At 44.5% G+C, this 21,488-nt stretch overlaps 1 protein-coding gene across 3 annotated transcripts in view; it reads left to right on the top strand.

Moving 5' to 3' along the window:
* Window positions 1-21,488, top strand: part of MED13 (mediator complex subunit 13) — a 167,757-nt gene that overhangs the window by 131,665 nt on the left and 14,604 nt on the right. The window contains exons 19-26 of one of the 3 annotated variants that reach the window (XM_058164115.1): window positions 4,652-4,841; window positions 6,446-6,881; window positions 10,906-11,122; window positions 13,116-13,307; window positions 15,025-15,248; window positions 17,017-17,159; window positions 19,144-19,302; window positions 20,850-21,038. In XM_058164115.1, coding sequence (XP_058020098.1) covers window positions 4,652-4,841; window positions 6,446-6,881; window positions 10,906-11,122; window positions 13,116-13,307; window positions 15,025-15,248; window positions 17,017-17,159; window positions 19,144-19,302; window positions 20,850-21,038 — 1,750 coding nt within the window. Of the gene's footprint in view, window positions 1-4,651; window positions 4,842-6,445; window positions 6,882-10,905; window positions 11,123-13,115; window positions 13,334-15,024; window positions 15,249-17,016; window positions 17,160-19,143; window positions 19,303-20,849; window positions 21,039-21,488 lie in introns of those variants that run through there. The other 2 variants (XM_058164114.1, XM_058164116.1) reach the window with 2 other exon arrangements.

Below are 21,488 nucleotides of genomic sequence, written 5' to 3'. Positions count from 1 at the left end.
AGCCCGTGATTAAAGTGGAAAAGTTTCTAGCTCACAATACTTAGCTTGCAAAAAAAAAAAGTCATGAGATACGCTTTTATGTACATGATACAATAATAGGCCTTTCAAAGTAAATTATCCGTATTACATGCATTCAAAATTTGAAAGTTTTACATACTCGTACCACAAGAGGCAAAATATAGAGTATACAACATCTTATTCTGTAAAGGTGCCAACTCCTTAAAGACAATCACTTTCTCTAATCGTAATGCCTTTCTGTCAACCCTCCCGAGTAAACCAAACCAGAAACATGACAAAATGAACTAATCAACTAATTCTAGTTTATTGTAAGCCTACATTACGGATAGCCTTAACTATTGACTTAACAACCACAGTTGAAACCAGAATTTCCATTGCTAAGCAAAGTGGCTGTTAAGTGAGTTGCAACCAATTTTACAGCCTTTTTTTTTTTTTTTTTTTTGGCACAATTGCCAAGCAAATCACTGCAGTTGTTAAATGAATCATGTGGTCATTAAAGTGATGGAAAGCTCAGACATGGCAATCACATGACTTTGTGACATCACAACTATTGTAAATAAACATGCAGTTGCCAAGTATGAACTGCATTCACCTGTTCATGGGGATGTTGCAATTGTTGGTTACAAGTGCAAGAACCAGTCAACAATTAGTTTTTCAGTGCTGTTGTAATAGTTGCTGAAATGGGTGTAAGTCGAGGACTACCCGTAATAGAATCTTGCCAAGTCTGAAGGCACAAACTTCCTGCTTCCACGTTTAGGAAATGTCTTTCCTAAGTTTCTTTCTCTGACCATTAAGCTCCTACCTCTCTTGTCCGACAGTTTCCTAAGTAGAATAGAATAGAATAGAATAGAATTTTATTGGCCAAGTGTGATTGGACACACAAGGAATTTGTCTTGGTGCATATGCTCTCAGTGTACATAAAAGAAAAGATACGTTCATCAAGGTACAACATTTACAACACAATTGATGATCAATATATCAATATAAATCATAAGGATTGCCAGCAACAAGTTATAGTCATACAGTCATAAGTGGAAAGAGATTGGTGATGGGAACTATGAAACGATTAATAGTAGTGCAGATTCAGTAAATAGTCTGACAGTGTTGAGGGAATTATTTGTTTAGCAGAGTGATGGCCTTCGGGAAAAAACTGTTCTTGTGTCTAGTTGTTCTGGTGTGCAGTGCTCTATAGCGTCGTTTTGAGGGTAGGAGTTGAAACAGTTTATGTCCAGGATGCGAGGGATCTGCAAATATTTTCACGGCCCTCTTCTTGATTCGTGCAGTATACAGGTCCTCAATGGAAGGCAAGTTGGTAGCAATTATTTTTTCTGCAGTTCTAATTATCCTCTGAAGTCTGTGTTTTTCTTGTCGGGTTGCAGAACCGAACCAGACAGTTATAGAGGTGCAAATGACAGACTCAATAATTCCTCTGTAGAATTGGATCAGTAGCATCTCCTCCTCTCTTTCCCCAAGTTTATTCAATTACACCTTCAGACCAGTGGTGAAATCCAATTTTTTTTTTACTACTGGTTCTGTGGGCGTGACTTGGTGGGCATGGCAGGGGAAGGATACTGCAAAATCCCCATTCCCACCCAACTATGGGGCCAGCCAGAGGTGACATTTGCCAGATCTCTGAACTAGTCAAAATTTCCGCTACCGGTTCTCCAGAACCCGTCAGAACCTGCTGGAGTTCACCTCTGCTTCAGACAAGTCCCTAAATTTGTAGAAAATTTGTTCATGTGATTCTGAAAATTGTTACCCCAATACAGCCTGTCAGCCCTGGAAGCCTTCTTTAACTTTGGATCTTCAGGGCTGCCAAATACATTTGAAAAGCACCATTATTGCAGTCTGAATTTTTGTGGAGTAGACCAGTGTTCTCTCAAGCTTGGCATAGACTTCAATTTGCATATTTTGAGATGGCTTATTTCATGATTACTCCATTGATCTTGGAAGATATCGGGAGTCCTTCGGGAGAAGGGCAGTATAAAAATCTAATAAAATAAAAATAAAATAAAGATATCAATCACAGTTGCAGTGACTGGAAACCCCTATGGACTTTTTGCTGAAAATATGAGAAAAATGAACTTGCGATTTATGGGTTTGAAGATTAGAAAATTTAGCCCATGGAAAGAAGGAAATGATAATGTAACTTGAGAGAGAGAGAGAGAGAGAGAGAGAGATGGTAAAAAAAATAAATGCATTTATAACTGCTGTCAAAAAGAGCATAATAAATAAAATAAATATTTATTATTCTTTCTTACTTTCTTGGTTTCTTTCAAAGTATTATATTTTCCTAACATTTTCTTCAATAAAATGATATTTAAAAAAAGGTGTCAACATAGTACAGGTAATCCTCGATTTAGGACCACAATTGAGCCCCAGATTTCTTTTGCTACGTGAGGCATTTGTCAAGTGAACTTTGCCCCATTTTACGACCTTTCTTGCCATCGTTGTTAAGTGAATCCCTACAGTTGTTGTTAGTCACACGGTTGTTAAGTGAATCTGGCTTCCCCATTGACTGGGCTTCTCAGAAGGTCTCAAAAGGGGATCACATGACCCCAGGAGACTGCAACCGTCATAAATAGGGGTCGGTTGCCATGGGTCTGAATTTTGATCATGTGTGACCGTGGGGACGCAGCAATTATGGCCATAAGTCACTTTTTTCAGTGCTGTTGTATCTTGAGGACTTTCTGTATGAAGCGTTTGAGACAATATCGTAAACATGGCTTTATGTGACTTTTTCTAACATACCCTAGGACTAAATTATACCCTCCCAAAAGGGACATTCAGTCCAAGGGAGCTGGGCTATGTCTACTCAGATTCATGTTTATTTACCAGGCACGGCAACGAAGAGCAGAATGGAAAAAGTAATCAAATATAATTCGAGAGTGAGTGAAAAAACCTTTTGCATCAAAGGCTGTAATTTTTCCACCTAAATTACTACCCGAGAACGTGATGCGTTATTACAGTTGCAAAGGTTTGCTCAAAAGCCAGGTAAACAAAGAACGACGTTCAGCGGCTGCCAAAATAAACTACAGGGTACATTTTAAAGTACTTTTAAATTCACCTCTCTTGCTTGTTTGCCCACCTGCGTTCCAACTTTTGGCATTGTTTGACGAGAAGAGTAAAGGACCAAAAATTTGGGGAAGGCTTATTTAGTAAAAAGGGCACTTGATTCTGATTACCAGTACAGTTAGTCCTCGGCTTCCAACGGTTCGTTTAGTGATCATTTGACATTACAAAACAGACGGCCCTGAAAAAGTGACTTACAACCATTTTTCATACTTGCGACCATTGCAGCATTCCCATGGTCACGTGATTTATATTCAGATGCTCGACAACTGACTCACATTTAGGATTTGAGGCAGGGGGAAAATCCAGCAGGTTCTGACAGGTTCTGGAGAACCGGTAGTGGAAATTTTGAGCAGTTCGGAGAATCGGCAAATGCCATCTCTGGCTGGCCCCAGAGTGGGGTGAGAATGGAGATTTTGCAGTATCTTTCCCCTGGAGTGGGGTGGGAATGGAGATTTTGCAGTATCTTTCTCCTGCCACGCCCGCCAACCCAAGCCACGCCCACCAAGCCACGCCCACAGAACCGGTAGTAAAAAAATTTGGATTTCACCACTGATGTGAGGTAGTGCTCTCGAGTTACAACAGTTCATTTAGTGACTGTTCAAAGTTACAACGGCATTGAAAAAAGTGACTTATGACCATTGTCACACGTATGACCAGGGTCACGTGAACAAAATTCAGACGCTTGGCAACCGACCCACCTTTATGGCGGTCGCAGTATTCCAGGCTCACTTTTTGCAACCTTCTGACAAGCAAAGTCAATGGGGAAACCAGGCTCACTTAACCACCGTGTTACTAATTTAACAACTGCCGTGATTCAGTTAACAACTGCGACAAGAAAAGGGGGCAAAGCTCACTTAGAAACAAAATTTCTCACTTAGCAACCTAAAGTTTGGGCTCAGTTGCGGTTGTGAGTCAAGGACTATCTGTAGCTGGCTTAGAAACCATTCAAAGTTATGGCTACTTACGACCCAGATTTGAAGTTCCGACGGTGTCCCTCCCCTTCCTCCTGCACATGACTGAACTTGGGGTACTAGCCAACATGGCCACATTTGTGATCTGTTTGCAGTGTCCTGTATCACATGACCACATGTTCCCGTCCCCCCCATCCCACATTTCTGGGTTGTTGTTTTTTTTTTGGCAGAACTGAGTCCATAAAGAGCCATCAGCTCATTTCAAAACCACAGATTAATTTAACAACTGTGCCAAATGACCACTGCAAGAAAGATTCTAAAATTTACAACTGTAGTGACTTAACGACCAGCATGGGCAGGCTCCATTAGGGTCATAAGTCGAGGACTCCCTGCATTCTATATTCCCCAGCATATGCTCTTTAAGATGGGTTAGGACACGGGTGTCAAACTCGTGGCCTGCAGGCCTCCCATGCTGGCCACGCCCACACCAGTTTTAGCAAAGGGGGGGAAAGTCATGATATACAATGCGACGCTGGGTTAGGATAACCTTGGTGCAGCAGGTTGGGCTTTTGAGTCCATTGGCAAGAATCCGTCACCAGAGCTTTGCATTCACCGTGCTTCCCTCCTGGCGTCTCTTCTTTTTGCAGTCCTGCAAACTCGGCTTGCATCGGCCCATCTGTAAAGTCTTGCCGGACGGGATCATGCGAGTGGGATCCACTGCTTCAAACAAACTCTCCGAGAAGTCGGTGGCCGAGTGGTTCTCGCAGACGGCTCACGCCAACAAGGAATCGTTTTCTAGACTCAAACTCTACGCTCAAGTCTGCAGATACGATCTGGGTACGGTTTCTATCCCACTCACCCACGCCTCCATTCCCCCCCCCCGTAAAGTTTGCAAAAAATAAATAAAATAAATACAAGTACTTGGAACAGCGTTGAACATTTTACGATAGTGGCAGTCGAAAGTGCAAACTCATCCCTGCCCTTGGCGGTGCAGACTATCACTCCGATATCTTGGGCAAATTTATTCATGTTATTTGACGCACCTCTCCTGCGTGTGGCTTTTATCACAGCTGTTACTGAGAACGGCGATAGGCTGCTAGTGAGACGTGGGGGGAAAAAACCCTGCATTGCCATCTTGTGTCCAGTACATAGGCTCCGAGGGTGATATTTTGCTGCAGCCCAAAAACTTGAGAAGTCTTTTTGGTTTCCAGCTCCTTGTCTGTGTCCCCCCAACTCCCGCCCAATATCCTGCATGTTTGCCACAAAAATGCAAAGCTTTGCAGAGCAGTTGGGCCTGTATACCAAGGTGTTTGGGTCGTAGCAGCTCATGGGGAATGCTGGGAGGTAGGTGGTGGTTTCCAGCTCACAACTGAAGGTGGAAAGATGGATGGGGTAGGACAGTGATGGCGAACCTTTTCAACACCAAGTGCCCAAACCGGAACACGTGTGTGCATGTGCACACGCCGGAAACCCGAAGACCAGCTGGCCGGTGCACATATACACGCGTGTTCTGAAAATGGCCCGGAAAACAGTCTGTTTTTTTGATAATTTTTCAGGCCGTTTTCAGGCGCTCCAGCGCTTGCAAAGACCAACTGGCCGACGCGCATGTGCACACCAGAAACCAGAGGAGCAGCTGGTGATGGCGCACGTGCCCACAGAGAGGGCTCTGTGTGCCACCTCTGGCACGCGTACCATAAGTTTGCCATCACAGGGGTAGGGTAATCTGTCCTTCACGAAAATGTATCTGTTTTGGAGATTGGCTTATCTTTCATGCGACCTAAAATTTTCGAGCACCCTCTGCTGAATGGATGCTTCGTTTAAATCAGGGGTCTCCAAACCTCAGCAACTTTTAAGACTTGTGGACTTCTGCTCCCAGAATTCCCCAGATAGCACATGCACTGTCTGGGGAATTCTGGGAGCAGAAGTCCACAAGTTTTAAAGTTGCCGAGGTTTGGAGGCCCCTGTTTTAAATAAATAGCAATGATACCCCAAGAGGGCGAGTTGAATTGGCAAAACGAAACCTCCTAATTTCTAGGTCCCAAAGGTGCTTTTTCCAGCTGGACTTTCTTAGTCCTCCTTCCCCCTTCCTCCCCCCCCCCCGGCCAAAAAAAAATGCTTCTCTTCTCATCCCAGAAGAATTCCATCTCTTCATTCAGAAAAAACTCCCAATTGCCTTTTGGAAAAAAGCCATTTTGGGACTAGAAAACAGTGGAGGATTTTTTTTTTTGGTTTTGTTTTGTTTTTTTGCTGATTCAACCGGACCTTTTGGAATATGTTCTTTAGAAGTGAAACATTTTCAAGGTAAAAAAACAAACCAAGAAAAAAACCCCAGTTGCCTTTTGGAAAGGAGAAAAAAAAAAGGCACCTTTGGGACAACCATGACCTGGGTGATTGAGAATCTCCATAGACATTGATTTCTATGTGCCTTTTTCTGTTTCAAGGTCCTTATCTTGCTACACAGCCATTGGACAATTCCTTGCTTTCCCAGTCCAACCTCGCTCCTCCCACCAGCCATCCTGCTTCCACCCAGCCTCAGGTTGCAGGCAGCTGCACTCCATCCTCCACCGCCAGTAACGCTGCCGTCCCGATGAATTCGAGCAGCGCCATCACCTCCGCTACCACCACTGCCAGCTCCACCTTGACCACAACCGCTGCTTCATCCTCTTCTTCCAGCCTGGGCAGCGCGATGCCGGCCAGCAAGCCCTCTTCGTTTCCACCTTTCGGCAGCATGAACAATGCGGCCCCTGCCTCCCTTTCCACGCAGACCACGGCCGTCCAGAATGGGCAGGCAGGGATACAGCACCCGCAGCAAGCAGCAGGGATAACTGGGGAAGTCTTGCCTGCCCCGACGCAGCCGCATCCGGAGGTGTCCGAAAGGTAACGTTTGGTATTCCGACTGGCTCGGATGAGCAAGTAATCCTCGACTTAATATCCGTTCGTTTCGTGGCCGCTTGTCATGTCCCCCTCCCCCTCCGACGACCGGGTCAAGGAAGTCCGTATCAAACATGGCAATGAAGCCTCTGCAGCTTGTCAAATTCCTTCGAGGTTTCTCAGGGCAGGCAGGAGTCCAAGTTGTGACTTCAGCGATAGAGTCCGATATCAGCAAACTAGATGAGACTTTGCTTGACTCAAGGTTGGAATGCCAAAAGCAGGTCCTTTATATAGGCTGTGGGGTGTGGCTCCATGACTCAGCATTTATCCAGGCCTGCCCCTCCCTTCCTTCTGCTGGCGTCGCCTCTCAGATCTCCGGAAGCGGGGATCCTCCCACTTGAATTCTCTTCAGCTGGATCTGCTGTCAATAATTCCAGCACGTGGCTGGCTTCCTGCTCACACACTGTAGGAGTGAAGTTTATCGGGCTTCTCTGTTCACTCTTGACATCCTGTCCGGGCATGGGGCCAGGGTCGGGGGCTGGAGGCATGACAGGCCGTTCATCTTCATTATCAGACTCCGAGTCTGATAACAGGCCCGGGTGGAGATGGGAGGGGCCCGGCTGAGGAGAGGAGGGAGGACGAGGCACAACACTGCTCGAAGGTACAACATGGAATGGGACAATCCGTCACAGCCAACGCGTTGTGTGACAACTCACCGTTGCCATCTTGCCACGGAGCAACTTGATGCGGGACAATGTAACCATTCTATTTACCGTAGTTTTTGGAGTATAAGACGCACCTTTTCCCCCCGCAAAAAGAGGGTGAAAATCTGGGTGCGTCTTATACGCCGAAGGGAGCTTCAGAAAAAAAAAGCCCCAAATGGAGCTTCAGAAAAGAAGCTCCCAAACAGAGTTTCAGAGGCTTTTTTTTTCTGAAGTTCTGTTTTGGAGGCTTTCAGAGGCAGAAAAAAGTTTTTTCTGAAACAGAGTTTCAGAGGCAGGAAAAAAAAGGAAGAAAAAGCAAGGCACAGAGCTCACAACCAAGGAACCTGTTGCTAAAATTAACCTCTGGGAACAGCTGACTGGGAGTATTCCGGGAGGCCGATCCACCTGCCCATCAGCTTTTTCCTTATTTTCCTCCCCAAAAACTAAGGTGCGTCTCATACTCTGAAAAATACGATAATTATTTAAAATAAATACAAAAACTGTTTTTAATTTTTGCCATTCCACATTTCATTCTGTCCCTCCTTTTTCATCCTTTCTTTAACGATTCTATTCCACCATTTCTTTGATATTAATGTAACTCTTGTTCCGCGGCGAGTTGTCCCACAGCAAGTTGGCCATGAGTTGTCCCATGGTGAGTTGGCCGTGGCGAGTTGGTTATGGCAAGTTAACCATGGTGAATTGTCATAGACCTGTTACAAAAGTAGTGAAAAAAGTGATTTATGATTGGTCCTTGCACTTAACAACTGTTGAACCATCCCCAGGGTCAGAAATTCAGGACCTTGGCAACCGGCATGTATTTATGATGGTTACAGTGGCCCAATAGCAATAGCACTTCTATACCACTTCATAGTTCTTTACAGCCCTCTCTGAGCAGTTTACAGAGTCAGCCTCTGGCCCCCAACAATCTGGGTCCTCATTTTACCCTCCTCGGAAGGACAGAAGGCTGGGTCAGCTTTGAGCCGGTTAGGATTCGAATTCTTGGCAGTGAGCAGTGAGGCACTGCTTGGCGTAGCAACAGAAATTCTGGCTCCGACAATGGTTGCGAGTTAAAGACTACCTATATTGATTTTTAGGGGACGCGGTGGCTCAGTGGCTAAGACACTGAGCTTGTCGATCAAAAGGTCAGCAGTTCAGTGGTTCAAATCCCTAGTGCCGGGTAATGGGGTGAGCTCCCATTACTTGTCCCAGCTTCTGCCAACCTAACAGTTTGAAAGCAGATAAAAAATGCAAGTAGAAAAATTAGGGACCACCTTTGGTGGGAAGGTAACAGTGTTCCGTGTGCCGTTGGTGTTTAATCATGCCGGCCACGTGACCACGGAGACAACTTCGGTCAGCGCTGGCTCTTCGGCTTTGAAACAGAGATGAGCACTGCCCCCTAGAGTCGGGAACAACCATCCCATATGTGTGAGGGGAACCTTTACCTTTATATTGATTTTTAAAACTTAGACACATCCTAATTTTCCCCCAAGAGGTCCAAGGTTCTTACACATTTTCTCCCTATTCCCAGTTTTATAATCACTGTACAGCCCAGGGTCGTGACTGGCTTAGCTTTGCCAAGGGCTCTTCATGACCTACTAGGACTTTGAGCCTAAATGTTTAGTTGTAGCTTCCGACTCTTCGACCCAGATTCACATTGCCTTGCCTCTCTTTAAAATAGACTCAGTGGTGGAAGGTTTTAAACATGAGCTTGCCTGTGCCTTCACACTTCTGCAGCTGTGTTCCTCTTGCCATTCTGCATCACGCTGTCTGTGCAGAAGAGTCGATGTGCGTGAGAAGGCTACACAGTGTGAAAATAAGTGAATACCGTACTACTGTTCCTTATTTCCTGAGGGCATCTTTAATGCTTGCTCCTCAGTGATTCCTTAGGTTGGATTATTCATCTCCTGATTTGTTCAGGGTTCTTAAATACGGATAGTTCTTGACTTACAACCACAACCGAGCCCAGAATGTACGTTGCTGAGAAATTTATTAAGTGAGGTTTGCCCTATTTTAGGACTTTTCTTGCCACAGCTGTTAAGTGAACCACTGCAGTTGTGAAGTTAGTAACATGGTTGTTAAGTGAACTTGGCTTCCCCATTGACCTTGCTTGTCAGAAGGTCACCAAAGGGGATCACATGACTCTGGGACACTGCAACCTTCATAAATGTGAACCAGTTGCCAAGCATTTGAATTTTGATCACCTGACTGCAACGGTCATAAGTGTAAAAAAACTGTCATTTTCCGGACCGTTGTAACTTCAAACCAGTCAATAAACAAAATGTTGTAAATCGAGAACCACCTGTATGGCATCTTAACTCTTTCTTCAAACTGCCTAGGAACCTAGGAACTGAAGAATGAGAAGACACAACCCCAGAGCACGTGTTGGCTGTGTTCTTTTGTCTGTGTGTCATTCTTCTCTTTTGCTCATGTACTTCACCAGGACTGAAAAGTGCCAAGGCAGTGAGGTTTCGACAAGCAGTAAATTGAGAGAACGGGACTATCTCCCCAATTTGTCAGGATAAAGGAGGGTCTCATTTAAGTCACTCAGTGGGGGTAGATGAAGTGAGGAAGGTGGGAATGGTGGGTCAGGATTGCTTTCATCCTAGTGGTGAAATTCAAAATTTTTTACTACCCATTCTGTGGGCGTGGCTTGGTGAACATGGCTTGGTAGGTGTGGCAGGGGAAGGATACTGCAAACTCCTGGGGGAAGGATATTGCAAAATCTCCATTCCCACCCAGCAGGCAGCCGACAGGCAGCAGAAGGAGCCTGCAGTACTGCATTCTAACCACTGCGCCACCACACAGATAATCCTTGATTTACGACTATAATTGAGCCCAAAATTTCCATTGCTAGGTGAGACAGCTGCTAAGTGGAGTTTTGCCTCATTGTACGCCCTTTCTTGCCACAGTTGTTACGTATTGAATCACTGTCGTTAGCTTAGCCACGCGGTTGGAAAGTGAATCTGTCTTCCCCATCGACTTCGCTTGTCAGAAGGTCACAAAAGGGGATCACATGGCCATAGGACACTACAACCACATGCTAGTTGCCATGTGTCGTGAATTTTGATCACGTGACCATGGGGATGATGCAACGGTCATGTGGAAAACAGTCATAAATCACTTTTTTTCCAGGGCAGCAGTGACAGTCACCAAATGAATGGTTGTAAGTCAAGGACTACCTGTTCATCATTGGAGGTTTAGGAGCTCCATCTCTTATGTGAGAGGAGCAGCCTTGTAGAATGGCAAGCGTTGCACAAGAGTTGATTTCCATACAAGAGAGAAACTGTCTCCATCTCACAGCAGTTCTGTTTGCAATCTCCTTCCAGCACTATGGAACGGGACAGAGTCGGAATTCCCACCGATGGCGATTCCCACGCGGTCACCTACCCGCCTGCCATTGTTGTTTACATTGTGGATCCTTTCACGTATGAAAAGAAAGAAGAGAACAGCTCCTCAAATGTCTGGACTCTTGGTCTTCTCCGCTGCTTTCTAGAAATGATCCAAAACCTTCCGCCTCACCTTAGAAACATCGTGGCTGTTCAGGTAAGCCACTGAATGGTTTTGCGTGGTGCCTAGATCGCACACATGCGCAGATGAAGTTTTGCTCGCTTGCGCGGGCCATGGACCAGTGATCCACAGCCTGAGGGTTGGGCATCCCTGGTATAGATGACGCTCCTTACATCCATGCTAGGGCGTTTCCTTGCATTGAAATGAGGTATATTGGTTACTGACTTCAAGGGCTGGGCCAGCTTTGATTGGCATACTACTAGCAAAGCGGGCAGGGTTTGGGTATCGCCATATGCCTTCTCCACTGGCCTTTTCCTTCCCAAGCTTCTTCATCATTTCAGTTGCTCATCTCCAGAAAACCAACAGACGAAACAGTCTCAATCACACAGATGCTCTTGTCAGTACAACCTACCAAAGTCTCTGTCCTCTGCTTTGTTATTCATCATTTGGACTTCTAAAGTTGCAGAAAGTATTGAGGGGTGCGTGTAAAAGCCACCTTACGTGTAACAATTAGGTTTTGTAGCCAACTTTTATTTCTTTGCATGATGGGGAAAAAAAGTTGGCCGACAGAAGCAGCTCCTACCTTTAGTCTTAAGCATGGTCTTTAGTTAGTTGGTTAATTAGTTATTAAATTTGTTTGCTGCCCATCTCGCCACAAGGTGACTCGAGGCAGCTTAGAATATTAAAATAACAACCATAAATCTACGTCTAAATATATAGATCCTCATTAAAAATCACAATAAAATACAAGTGGAGAAAATAATGGAGAAAAAGAAACTTACCAAGTTCTAATGGGATGCCTGAATTTGGGAATTTTTACATTTTTTCTCTCTTTTTTAATAGCACTGAAGTCATAGCAGTGTCCTAGTATGTTCTGACCTAGTTTCCCGAACATGACAAAGTTAACTCAAATATTCCTTTATTAGGAGGGCCAGCAGCCCTGGCAAACAGTTTCTCTTTTACCGCAGGCTAACAAGTCCAGCCGGCCAGGAGATGAATAGTTGTCTGCCACATCTATTCATTTCCTTCCCCTGCCTTTTATCCCCAGAGCTAGAGTGGGGCTTCGCTAGTAACGGTGGCTCTTCCGTCCCAAGGACCGGCCCATAGATTTCCATTGCTCTCCTCTTCTCTGCCTTCTGCAACATCTGTACATCAGGCACTGTTCCTCCTCTTCCTCATCAGCCACCTCCAGACCTGGGGATTGTTGATTTTTCATCTGAGGGCTGATGGACGGCCCAGGCTCTGCCTCTGCCTCTCTCTCTGACAGCTCCATTCCCTCTTCACCCTCGAAGCTCCCAGGTTGCCGTGATGCTGGCCCTGACTCCCATGTCTCCTCCTCCTCCTCCTCTGATTTGGCTGCTGGAGGGGCCGGCGGCCGACAGGCCACAACAGAATGCACAGGGTTGTCCATTGTTGGCATGGTAGTTCAAATCCTGAATAGGATTCTTACCTCGCGTGGCATCTGCTGGGACTCGCTGCGTAAATGGGGCATAGCATCCTCCCCTCCTAAAGTGTGACTTTAGAGTCCCACATTAAGGGGTAGATTACATTGTGATTGGCTGTAAGCCAAGGACATATACCGGTCTAGTATCTGATTTCATTCATATAAACCAGTGGCCCCTAACCTTTTGGGCACCAGGGACTGGTTCCGTGGAAAGAGTTTTTTTCCATGGGCCGGTTTTGTGTGCTGTCTGCATCCCCCAGATGGGGCTTTGCTTGTTTGCGTGGTCTGGTTGCTAACGTGCCACGGCCCTGGGACCAGATCACGGACCAGAAGTTGGGAACCCCTGATATAAACGATGCTGAGCTTCAATGTTTAGATGGCCTGGACTTTAGTATCTAAATATAGATCTTTTTAACATTTATATTTTATTGTGCTTTTTAATGTAGGGGAAATGTTAAACATGTATTGCAAACCCATGTATGATAATGCCGCGTGCTAAAGAAATAGTATGCCCAGATTAATAGACATTTCTTTCTCTCTCTCTCTCTCTCTCTCTCTCTTTTTCTTTCTTTGTCTGGTGCTTAGCTTGTTCCTTGTCAGTATCTGCTGCAACCTGTCAAGAACGAAGACAGACAGATTTACACCCAGCACTTAAAATCCCTGGCATTTTCCGCCTTTACCCAGTGCCGAAGACCTCTCCCAACGTCAACCAATGTGAAAACATTAACGGGGTTTGGCCCGGGCTTAGCGGTGGAAATGGCACTCAAAAGTCCTGATGTGAGTACTGCCAATGGGAGAACAAGGTGAAATTCTAGTAGAGTTTTGAGAAACATTAGCTGAATAAAAAGGTGGTTCCAGGGTCTGAGCGTACCTTGCTCTCAGTTGGGAAAGTTTTAGAATGCTTCTAAATTGGGCACCATCATTTGCTGTAGAGGTAGTCCTTGACTTAGGACCATTGGTTTAGTGGCTGTCGCAAGTTACAATGCCACTGAAAGCTTGTGACTGGTCCTTGCACTTACGACTGTTGCAGCATCCCTGCAGTCACACGATCGCCATTTGTGACCTTCTCAGCCGCCTTAAGTAGAGCCAGTGGGAGAATCCAGATTCACTTAATGACCGTGTGATTTGCTTAACTACCATGGCAAAAAAAGTTCGTAAAATTGGGCATCGTTATGCCATGACACTGCATTGCTTAGCAATGGATGTTGTGATTGCAGTTGTGGTCGTAAATCAAGGACTATAGGTAGTCCTTGACTTAGGATCACTATTGAGCCCAAAATTCCCATTGCTAGGCAAGATAGTTGTGAATAGAATAGAATAGAATAGAATAGAATAGAATAGAATAGAATAGAATAGAATAGAATAGAATAGAACAGAACAGAACAGAACAGAACAGAACAGAACAGAACAGAAATTCTTTATTGGCCAAATGTGATTGGATACACAAGGAATTTGTCTTGGTGCAGATGCTGTCAGTGTACATAAAAGAAAAGATAACTTAAGTGAGTTTTGCCCCATTTTGCGATCTTTCTTGCCACTGTTGTTAAGTGAATCACTGCAGTTCTTAAGTAATTAACTAGGGTGTTAAGTGAATTCGGCTTTCCCATTGGTTTTGCTTCTCAGAAGGTCGCAAAAGGGGATCATATGACTCCGGGACAATTCAACTGTCATAAATATGAGTCAGTTGTCAATTGTCTGAATTTTGATCACATGACCATGGGGATGCTGATAGACTAGAATAGAATAGAATTTTTTATTGGCCAAGTGTGATTGGACACACAAGGAATTTGTCTTGGTGCAGATGCTCTCAGCGTACATAAAAGAAAAGATACCTTCATCAAGGTACAACACTTACAACACTTAATGATAGTCATAGGGTACAAATTTAACAATGATACAACACTTAATGATAGTCATAGGGTACAAATAAGCAATCAGGAAACAATTAATATCAATATAAATCGTAAGGATACAAGCAACAAAGTTACAGTCCTACAGTCATAAGTGGAAGGAGATGGGTGATGGGAACGATGAGAAGATTAATATGGCCGTAAGTGTGAAAAATGGTCATAAGTCACTTTTTTCAATGCTGTTGTAACTTTGAACAGTCACTAAATGAATGGTTGCAAGTCGAGGACTACCTAGTTTTTCTTCTCCCACATCTCTGCTCAACGGCAATGATGTTCTTCAGCACCAAACTTCCTATCTTGGCAACATGATTAAAATATTGGAATTACGGTCTATTTATTGCTAGGCCGTACTAGGTTTAACGAATTAGCTGCCTACTCAGCTGCGTTTTGTGCATAATTGAGAAGCGAGTGTGGAATTAGCAATAGATGTGAATGATGCATTTATCAAAACAGAAGGTGGGTAATATTGGTGTGGGAGAGACACAAGTCTATTTTATAAAAAAAAAGAACACAACTAATTACTGGAAAACATGGCTAACATTTCCAATATTCTGTTTCCCCCCCCCTCTGTGTGCGCTTTGCAGAGACCCGAGTGTATTAAATTGTACGCTCCTCCTTTCATCCTGGCTCCTGTCAAAGATAAACAGACTGAGCTGGGGGAAACATTTGGCGAGGCTGGGCAAAAATACAACGTGCTTTTTGTGGGTTACTGTCTGTCCCACGATCAGAGGTGGCTCCTTGCATCCTGCACAGATCTCTATGGAGAACTTCTGGAAACCTGCATCATAAACATTGACGTACCAAACAGGTACACCGATATCCTTTCCTCTTTTTTTTGCGTGCGGTATGTTTGAAACTGTTAAATCAAATTGGAGGCAGTGGTGGGATTTAAATTTTTTTACTACCGGTTCTGTGGGCGTGGCTTGGTGGGCATGGCAGGGGAAGGTTACTGCAATATCCCCATTCCCTCCCCACTCCAGGGGAAGGTTACTGCAAAATCCCCATTCCCTCCCGATCAGCTGGGACTCAGGAGGCGGCGCATAGATGGGGGCGGGGCCAGTCAGAGGTGGTATTTACTGATTCTCTGAACTACTCTAAATTTCTGCTACCAGTTCTCCAGAACTGGTCAGAACCTGCTGAAACCCACCTCTGAAGTAAGGAAGATAACAAGAGTTCTCTTGGAATCTATAAATCAAAATTTCCTAACCTTGGGCAATTTTAAGACCCATGAAGTTCCCCAGCCAGCCAGGAATTCTATAAATTATCAAGTAAATACAGATATGTTCTCTCTATTCTCCTGTTCATTTTTTCCCCTTCTTTTAGGAGAAAATACCTGATGAATTCTTCTCTTCCAGAAATTACCTTATTTCATTTTTATGGTGTACTTGTATTACTTTGGACATTTTTAGGCTGATACATTTTACTCATATTTGATGAGAAATTTGTTTATTTATTTATTTCTAAGCGCTTTGGCTTGCTTTCGCTTTAAAAAAAGTAGAATAGTAAAAACATCATCCCTTTTGCAATGGAATGTGTGGAGGGCCTTATTTTTTTTATTCTTTTTTTGTCCTCTTATTTATTTTTTCATTAAATTTATATGCCACACTTCTCACCATCAACCGACTCTGGGCCGCTTACAAAATAAAAACAACAATATTAAATGTCAAAACATTTAAGTTAACATGAACATAATTGAGTGAGAGGGAAAAATAATTCAGTAAAGTTTTAAATTCGAAACATTTGGCTAACTTTAGAAAAAAATACAACACATGTAGTGTTTTTGTCTATCGAGCTTCTCAATCATCCAGGTTCTGCTTGTCCCAAAGATGCCTTTTTTCAAGAGGCAATTGGACCTTCTGGTTTTACTTTGAGGACGTTTCGCTTCTTATCCCAGAAGCTTTTTATTTATTTATTTATTTATTTATTTAATCAAATTTTTATACCGCCCTATCTCCCAAAGGACTCAGGGCGGTTTACAGCCTGATAAAAATACAAATATAATACAAGATAAAACACTAATTAAAAAACTTATTTAAATAGGCCAAAATTTAAAATTACAATTAAAATGATAAAACCCCATTAAAATTAAATTTAAAAATTAAAATTCTAGTCCAGTCCTGCACAGATAAATAGATGTGTTTTAAACTCGCGGCGGAAGGTTTTTATAGCTCCTCCTTTTAATTTTTCTTCAAAGAAAAAGAAGAAAGTCCAGCTGTCTCTTGAAAAGTGCCTTTGAGAGTACCATTTGATTACATAGCAGTCCAAACTGTTCTTTTGGGAGCAATTGAGGAGAGTATGGACAACTATATGTAGGAGAAGGAGAGGCAGAACCTGGGGTCGGAGTCAAGAGATGACTCAGCCTGGAGTCCTTACGTTCCCTCAAACAATCCCAGTCCAACTCCTTTTGAATTTCATTGATTTTTATCTAGTGCCCATTTAGTGCTGACCATGAATTGACTAGATTCTTGTGTAAAGGCATGAGCAATAAAATCACCTTAACTGGAACTTTAACGTGTGGTCCCCATTCTCCATGCCTGACGTTCTATTTACCAGAGAACTTTTTCATTTCTCAACAGGGCTCGTAGGAAAAAAGGATCTGCTCGCAGACTCGGTCTTCAGAAACTCTGGGAGTGGTGTTTGGGTCTTGTGCAGATGAGTTCTGTGCCGTGGAGGGTTGTAATAGGACGGCTCGGAAGAATCGGCCACGGGGAGTTGAAAGGTACTGCGGAAGCCTGCCCTGAAATGGTGATATATATAAACTGTCTAAACCAGGGGTGTCAAACTCATCCAGCCCAATCGGTGCTTAGATCTGGCCCATGGGACTGCCCTGGAAACAGCAAGGGATCGGCCCATGGTCCCTCTGCCAGTGAAAATGGAGCTCAGGAGGGCTGCACACAGCCCTCCTGGGTCCCATTTTCAACCACGTGCGGTCCCTGGGCTCCGTTTCTGCTGGCAGAGGGCCGCAGGAGGCCATTGTGCCCGAAGCCGGAGCTGGGTTCAATTTTTGCTGGCAGAGGGCTAGTAAAACAAACTAAAAGCAAAACGAAAGGAGAAATGTTTCCCCTTTTGCATTTGGACGTACAAGATAGGAAGGAAAGGAGACAGGGAAAGAGGAAAGAAAAAGAAAAAGAAAGAAAGAGGGGAAGAGAGCAAGGAAGGAAAAATAAGGGAAGAGGGAAAGGAAGAAGAAAGAATGAAGTGGGGAGGAAAAGAAAGGAAGGAAAGGAAGATTATAATGAGAGGGAGGGAGGGTTTGAGGGAAGTCCTGCCTTAGCACTTGGCCACCATATGTGCCCCCGACACGAGTGACATTGAACTGGCCATGCCCATCCTGGCCAAGCTGCCCCCCGCTACCCCCTCGAGGTCAAACACAACCATGATGTGGCCCTCAATGAAATCGAGTTTGACACCCCTGGTCTCAATATACAGGTAGTCCTCGCCTTAAAACCATTCATTCAGTGACCATTCAAAGTTACAACGGCACTGAAAAAAGTGACCCATGACTGTTTTTCACACTTACGACCTTTGCAGTGTTCCCTGTGGGTCACGTGATCAAAATTCGGACGCTTGGCAACCGGCATGTATTTATGACGGCGTTGAAAAAAGTGACTTATGACCATTTTCCCACTTAGGATCATTGCTGCATCCCCATGGTCATGTGAACGAAATTCAGACTCATAGCCACTGACTCCTGTTTATGACGGTTGCAGTATCCCGGGGTCACACAATCCCCTTTTGCGACCTTCTGACAAGCAAAGTCAACGAGGAAGCCATATTCATTTAACAACCGTGTGACTAACTTAACCACGACAGTGATTCACTTAACAATCGTGGCAAGAATGGACGCGAAATGGGGCAAACTCCCTTAAGAACTGTTTTGCTTAGCAGCGGAAATTTTGGGTTCAGTTGCGGTCGTAAGTCAAGGACAACCTGTAACTCTCACCGGTTTCCCGTTTGGCTTTTCAGACTACAAAGCAAATAACCCATGGGCATTCTAACCATTTGCCATTCTGAAGTGGTGGGAAACTCTGTCAGGAAATTGTTATTTGCCTAACTAGTTGGCCAGGCAATATATAAGCTAGCTATGTATGTTTGTAGAAAGGCATGATATTGCTTTAAGGCTGTGCTGCATCATGCAAGCATCCTGATTGGTTGAGCTCTGTAGCCAATGTATAAAAGGACTGCTAAATTATAGCTTGTTGGGGAATTACAGAGAAGTTACAGCATTGTAACCTGATGACATGCTGCAACTGTATATTTGAGCCTTATGATCGTTGCTTGATCATGGCTAGTTACTGATTCCTCAAGATACTGACTGTTGTGTATTGAACTGAACTGAAAGAAGACTTGGTAAGAAGACGTTGTAACATCCCTGACTAGCTTTATATGTGTATGACCTGGAATTGTTTTTGGACTATGACTTTGCCTTTTCCCTAAAAGTAAAGGAATATCAAACCCCAGTTTGTCTGCAAGTGACTGTTATTATATACAACCAGTCTCAGTCGTTTTCATGCGTAGGGTACTCTGCTCAACAGTCCACAGTCTTGGTTGTGAACCCAGATTACCCTTAACAAACTCCGTTGCCTCATTTCTTTAAACCTCCAAAAAATGATAACAACTTCTCTGCAGACAATATTGCTTTCTGGAAGGCTGTGCAAAAAAATGATGTCCCAGCTAGTCAGCCGCTCTTGTTTCCTTTCCAGATTGGAGCTGTTTATTGAGTCGCCGGAACCTGCAGTCTCTTAGCAAGAGGCTCAAAGATATGTGCAGGATGTGTGGGATTTCTGCTGCTGATTCCCCCAGCATCCTCAGTGCTTGCTTAGTGGCTATGGAACCTCAAGGATCTTTTGTGATCATGCCAGGTATGTACCAAATCCTTTTCATCAGGTTGGAACTCCCGCAAAGGGGAGTTTTCATACTGTAAGCTGCTACTGAGGGGTAATGAATTTTATAAACAAAGAAACCAATGTTAAAAAATAGGCTTGATGGGAATTTTATGGAGAGAGGGAGGGAAAGGGAAGGGAAAGAAAGGAAGGAAGGAAGGAAAGAAGGAAGGAAGGAAGGAAGGAAGTAGATAGATAGATAGATAGATAGATAGATAGATAGATAGATAGATAGATAGATAGATTAATTCTTCAGCAAGCAAGAAATGAAGGGAGGGGGAAAGATTTAAGGAAGGAGAAAGGAAGGAAAGGAAAGGAAGGCAAGGAAGGAAGGAAGATTCTTGAACAAGCAAGAAGGGAAGGGAAGGAGGAAGAATTAAGGAAGGGGAAAGAAAGGAAAGGGAAGAAAGGGAGGGAGGGAGGAAAGGGAAGGGAAGAAGAGGGAGGAAGGAAGGAGGGAAGGAAGGAAGATGATGGATAGATAGATAGATAGATAGATAGATTCTTCAGCAAGCAAGAAATGAAGGGAGGGGGAAAGATTTAAGGAAGGAGAAGGAAAGGAAAGGAAAGGGAGGAAGGAAGGAAGGAAGATTCTTGAACAAGCGGGAAGGGAAGGAGGAAGAATTAAGGAAGGGGAAAGGAAGGAAAGAAAAGGAAAGGGAGGGAGGGAGGGAGGGAGGAAGGAAGGAAGGGCAAAGACAGGATTAAGCCGTGGTGGCACAGTGATTAGAATGCAGCATTGCAGGCAAATTCTGCCCACAGTCTGGAATTTGATTCTGATGGGGCTCAAGGTTGACTCAGCCTTCCAGCTTTCTGAGCTCAGTAAAATGAGGACCCAGATTGTTGGGGGGACAACATGCTGACATTACAAACCACCCAGAAAGTGCTGCAAAACACAGTGGGGCGGTATGTAAGTCTTAAGTGCTTTTGCTATTGCTGTCTTTGGAAGTACACTCCAAAAAACCCTCAGAGCTGTCTACTCAGAGAAACTCCTGCACAAAGCCCTCAGACTCCCAGGCTTCTGGTAGAGGACCAATGGTTGAGGAAGACACGGACCACCCCTAAAGATGGCGCAGTGGTTAGAGTGCAGTATTGCAGGCTAACTTTGCCCTCAGTCTGACTGGCACAAGGTCGACTAAGCCTTCCATCCTTCCGAGATAGGTAAAATGAGGACCCGGATTGTTGTGGGCAAGAGGCTGACTCTGTAAACCGCTTAGAGAGGGCTGTAAAAACACGGTGAAGCGGTATATATGTCTTAAGTGCTAGCGCTATTGCAGGGCAAACTCTGCCAACTGCCAGCAGTTCGATTCCCACCTGCTGAAGGTTGACTCGGCCTTCCCTGCTTCCGAAGTCGGTCCAATGAGGACCCACATTGTTGGGAGGGCAAGATGCTGACTCTGTAAACCACTTAGAGAGGGCTGTAAAAGCACTGCAAAGCGGTATATACGTCTTAAGTGCTATGGCTGTTGCTATCTGCTGTTGATCGCATGGGGTAATTCTCCTCCGTTCTTCTTTTTTTACGAAAGACTCCGTATCCACTGGCTCAGTGTTTGGACGCAGCACCACCCTAAACATGCAGACCTCCCAGCTCAATACCCCCCAGGACACCTCGTGCACTCACATACTCGTCTTCCCCACCTCTGCGTCCGTGCAGCTGGCACCATCCACCTACACCACTGAAACTGGTTTGGAACTGGCCTTTAATACGAACAACGGTTTGTGTGTGTGCGCGTGTGTGCGTGTGCCTGCATGGGCGTGCGTGGGAATGTTAACGAGTCGATGGTTCGATTGAATAGGAAAAATTGAGAGGCGATTTAAAAGGCAGGTTAAGATGCAGCCGTTTTTATTTGGTCAGGATGTGGAAGGCAGCTGTGCCCGTTGGCTCTCAACGGCCTGTGAACTCTTTTTTCCTTGGTACAGGTAGTCCTCTACTTATGACCGTAATTGAGCCCAAAATTTCCATGGCTAAGCCCAAGACGGTTGTTAAATGAGTTTTGCTCCATTTTGCAACCTTTTTTTTTTTTTTGCTTCGGGTGTTAAATGAATCACTGCAGTTGTTAAGTGAATCATGCAAATCTGGCTTTTCGCATTGACTTCGCTTGTCAGAAGCCAGCTGGGAAGGTCGCAAAAGGGGATCCCTTGATCTCGGGACACTGCCAACGGTC

The sequence above is a fragment of the Ahaetulla prasina genome, chromosome 1 (assembly GCF_028640845.1).
Source record: "Ahaetulla prasina isolate Xishuangbanna chromosome 1, ASM2864084v1, whole genome shotgun sequence".
NCBI lineage: Eukaryota > Metazoa > Chordata > Lepidosauria > Squamata > Colubridae > Ahaetulla > Ahaetulla prasina.
This window is presented reverse-complemented; position numbering and strand designations above follow the sequence as displayed.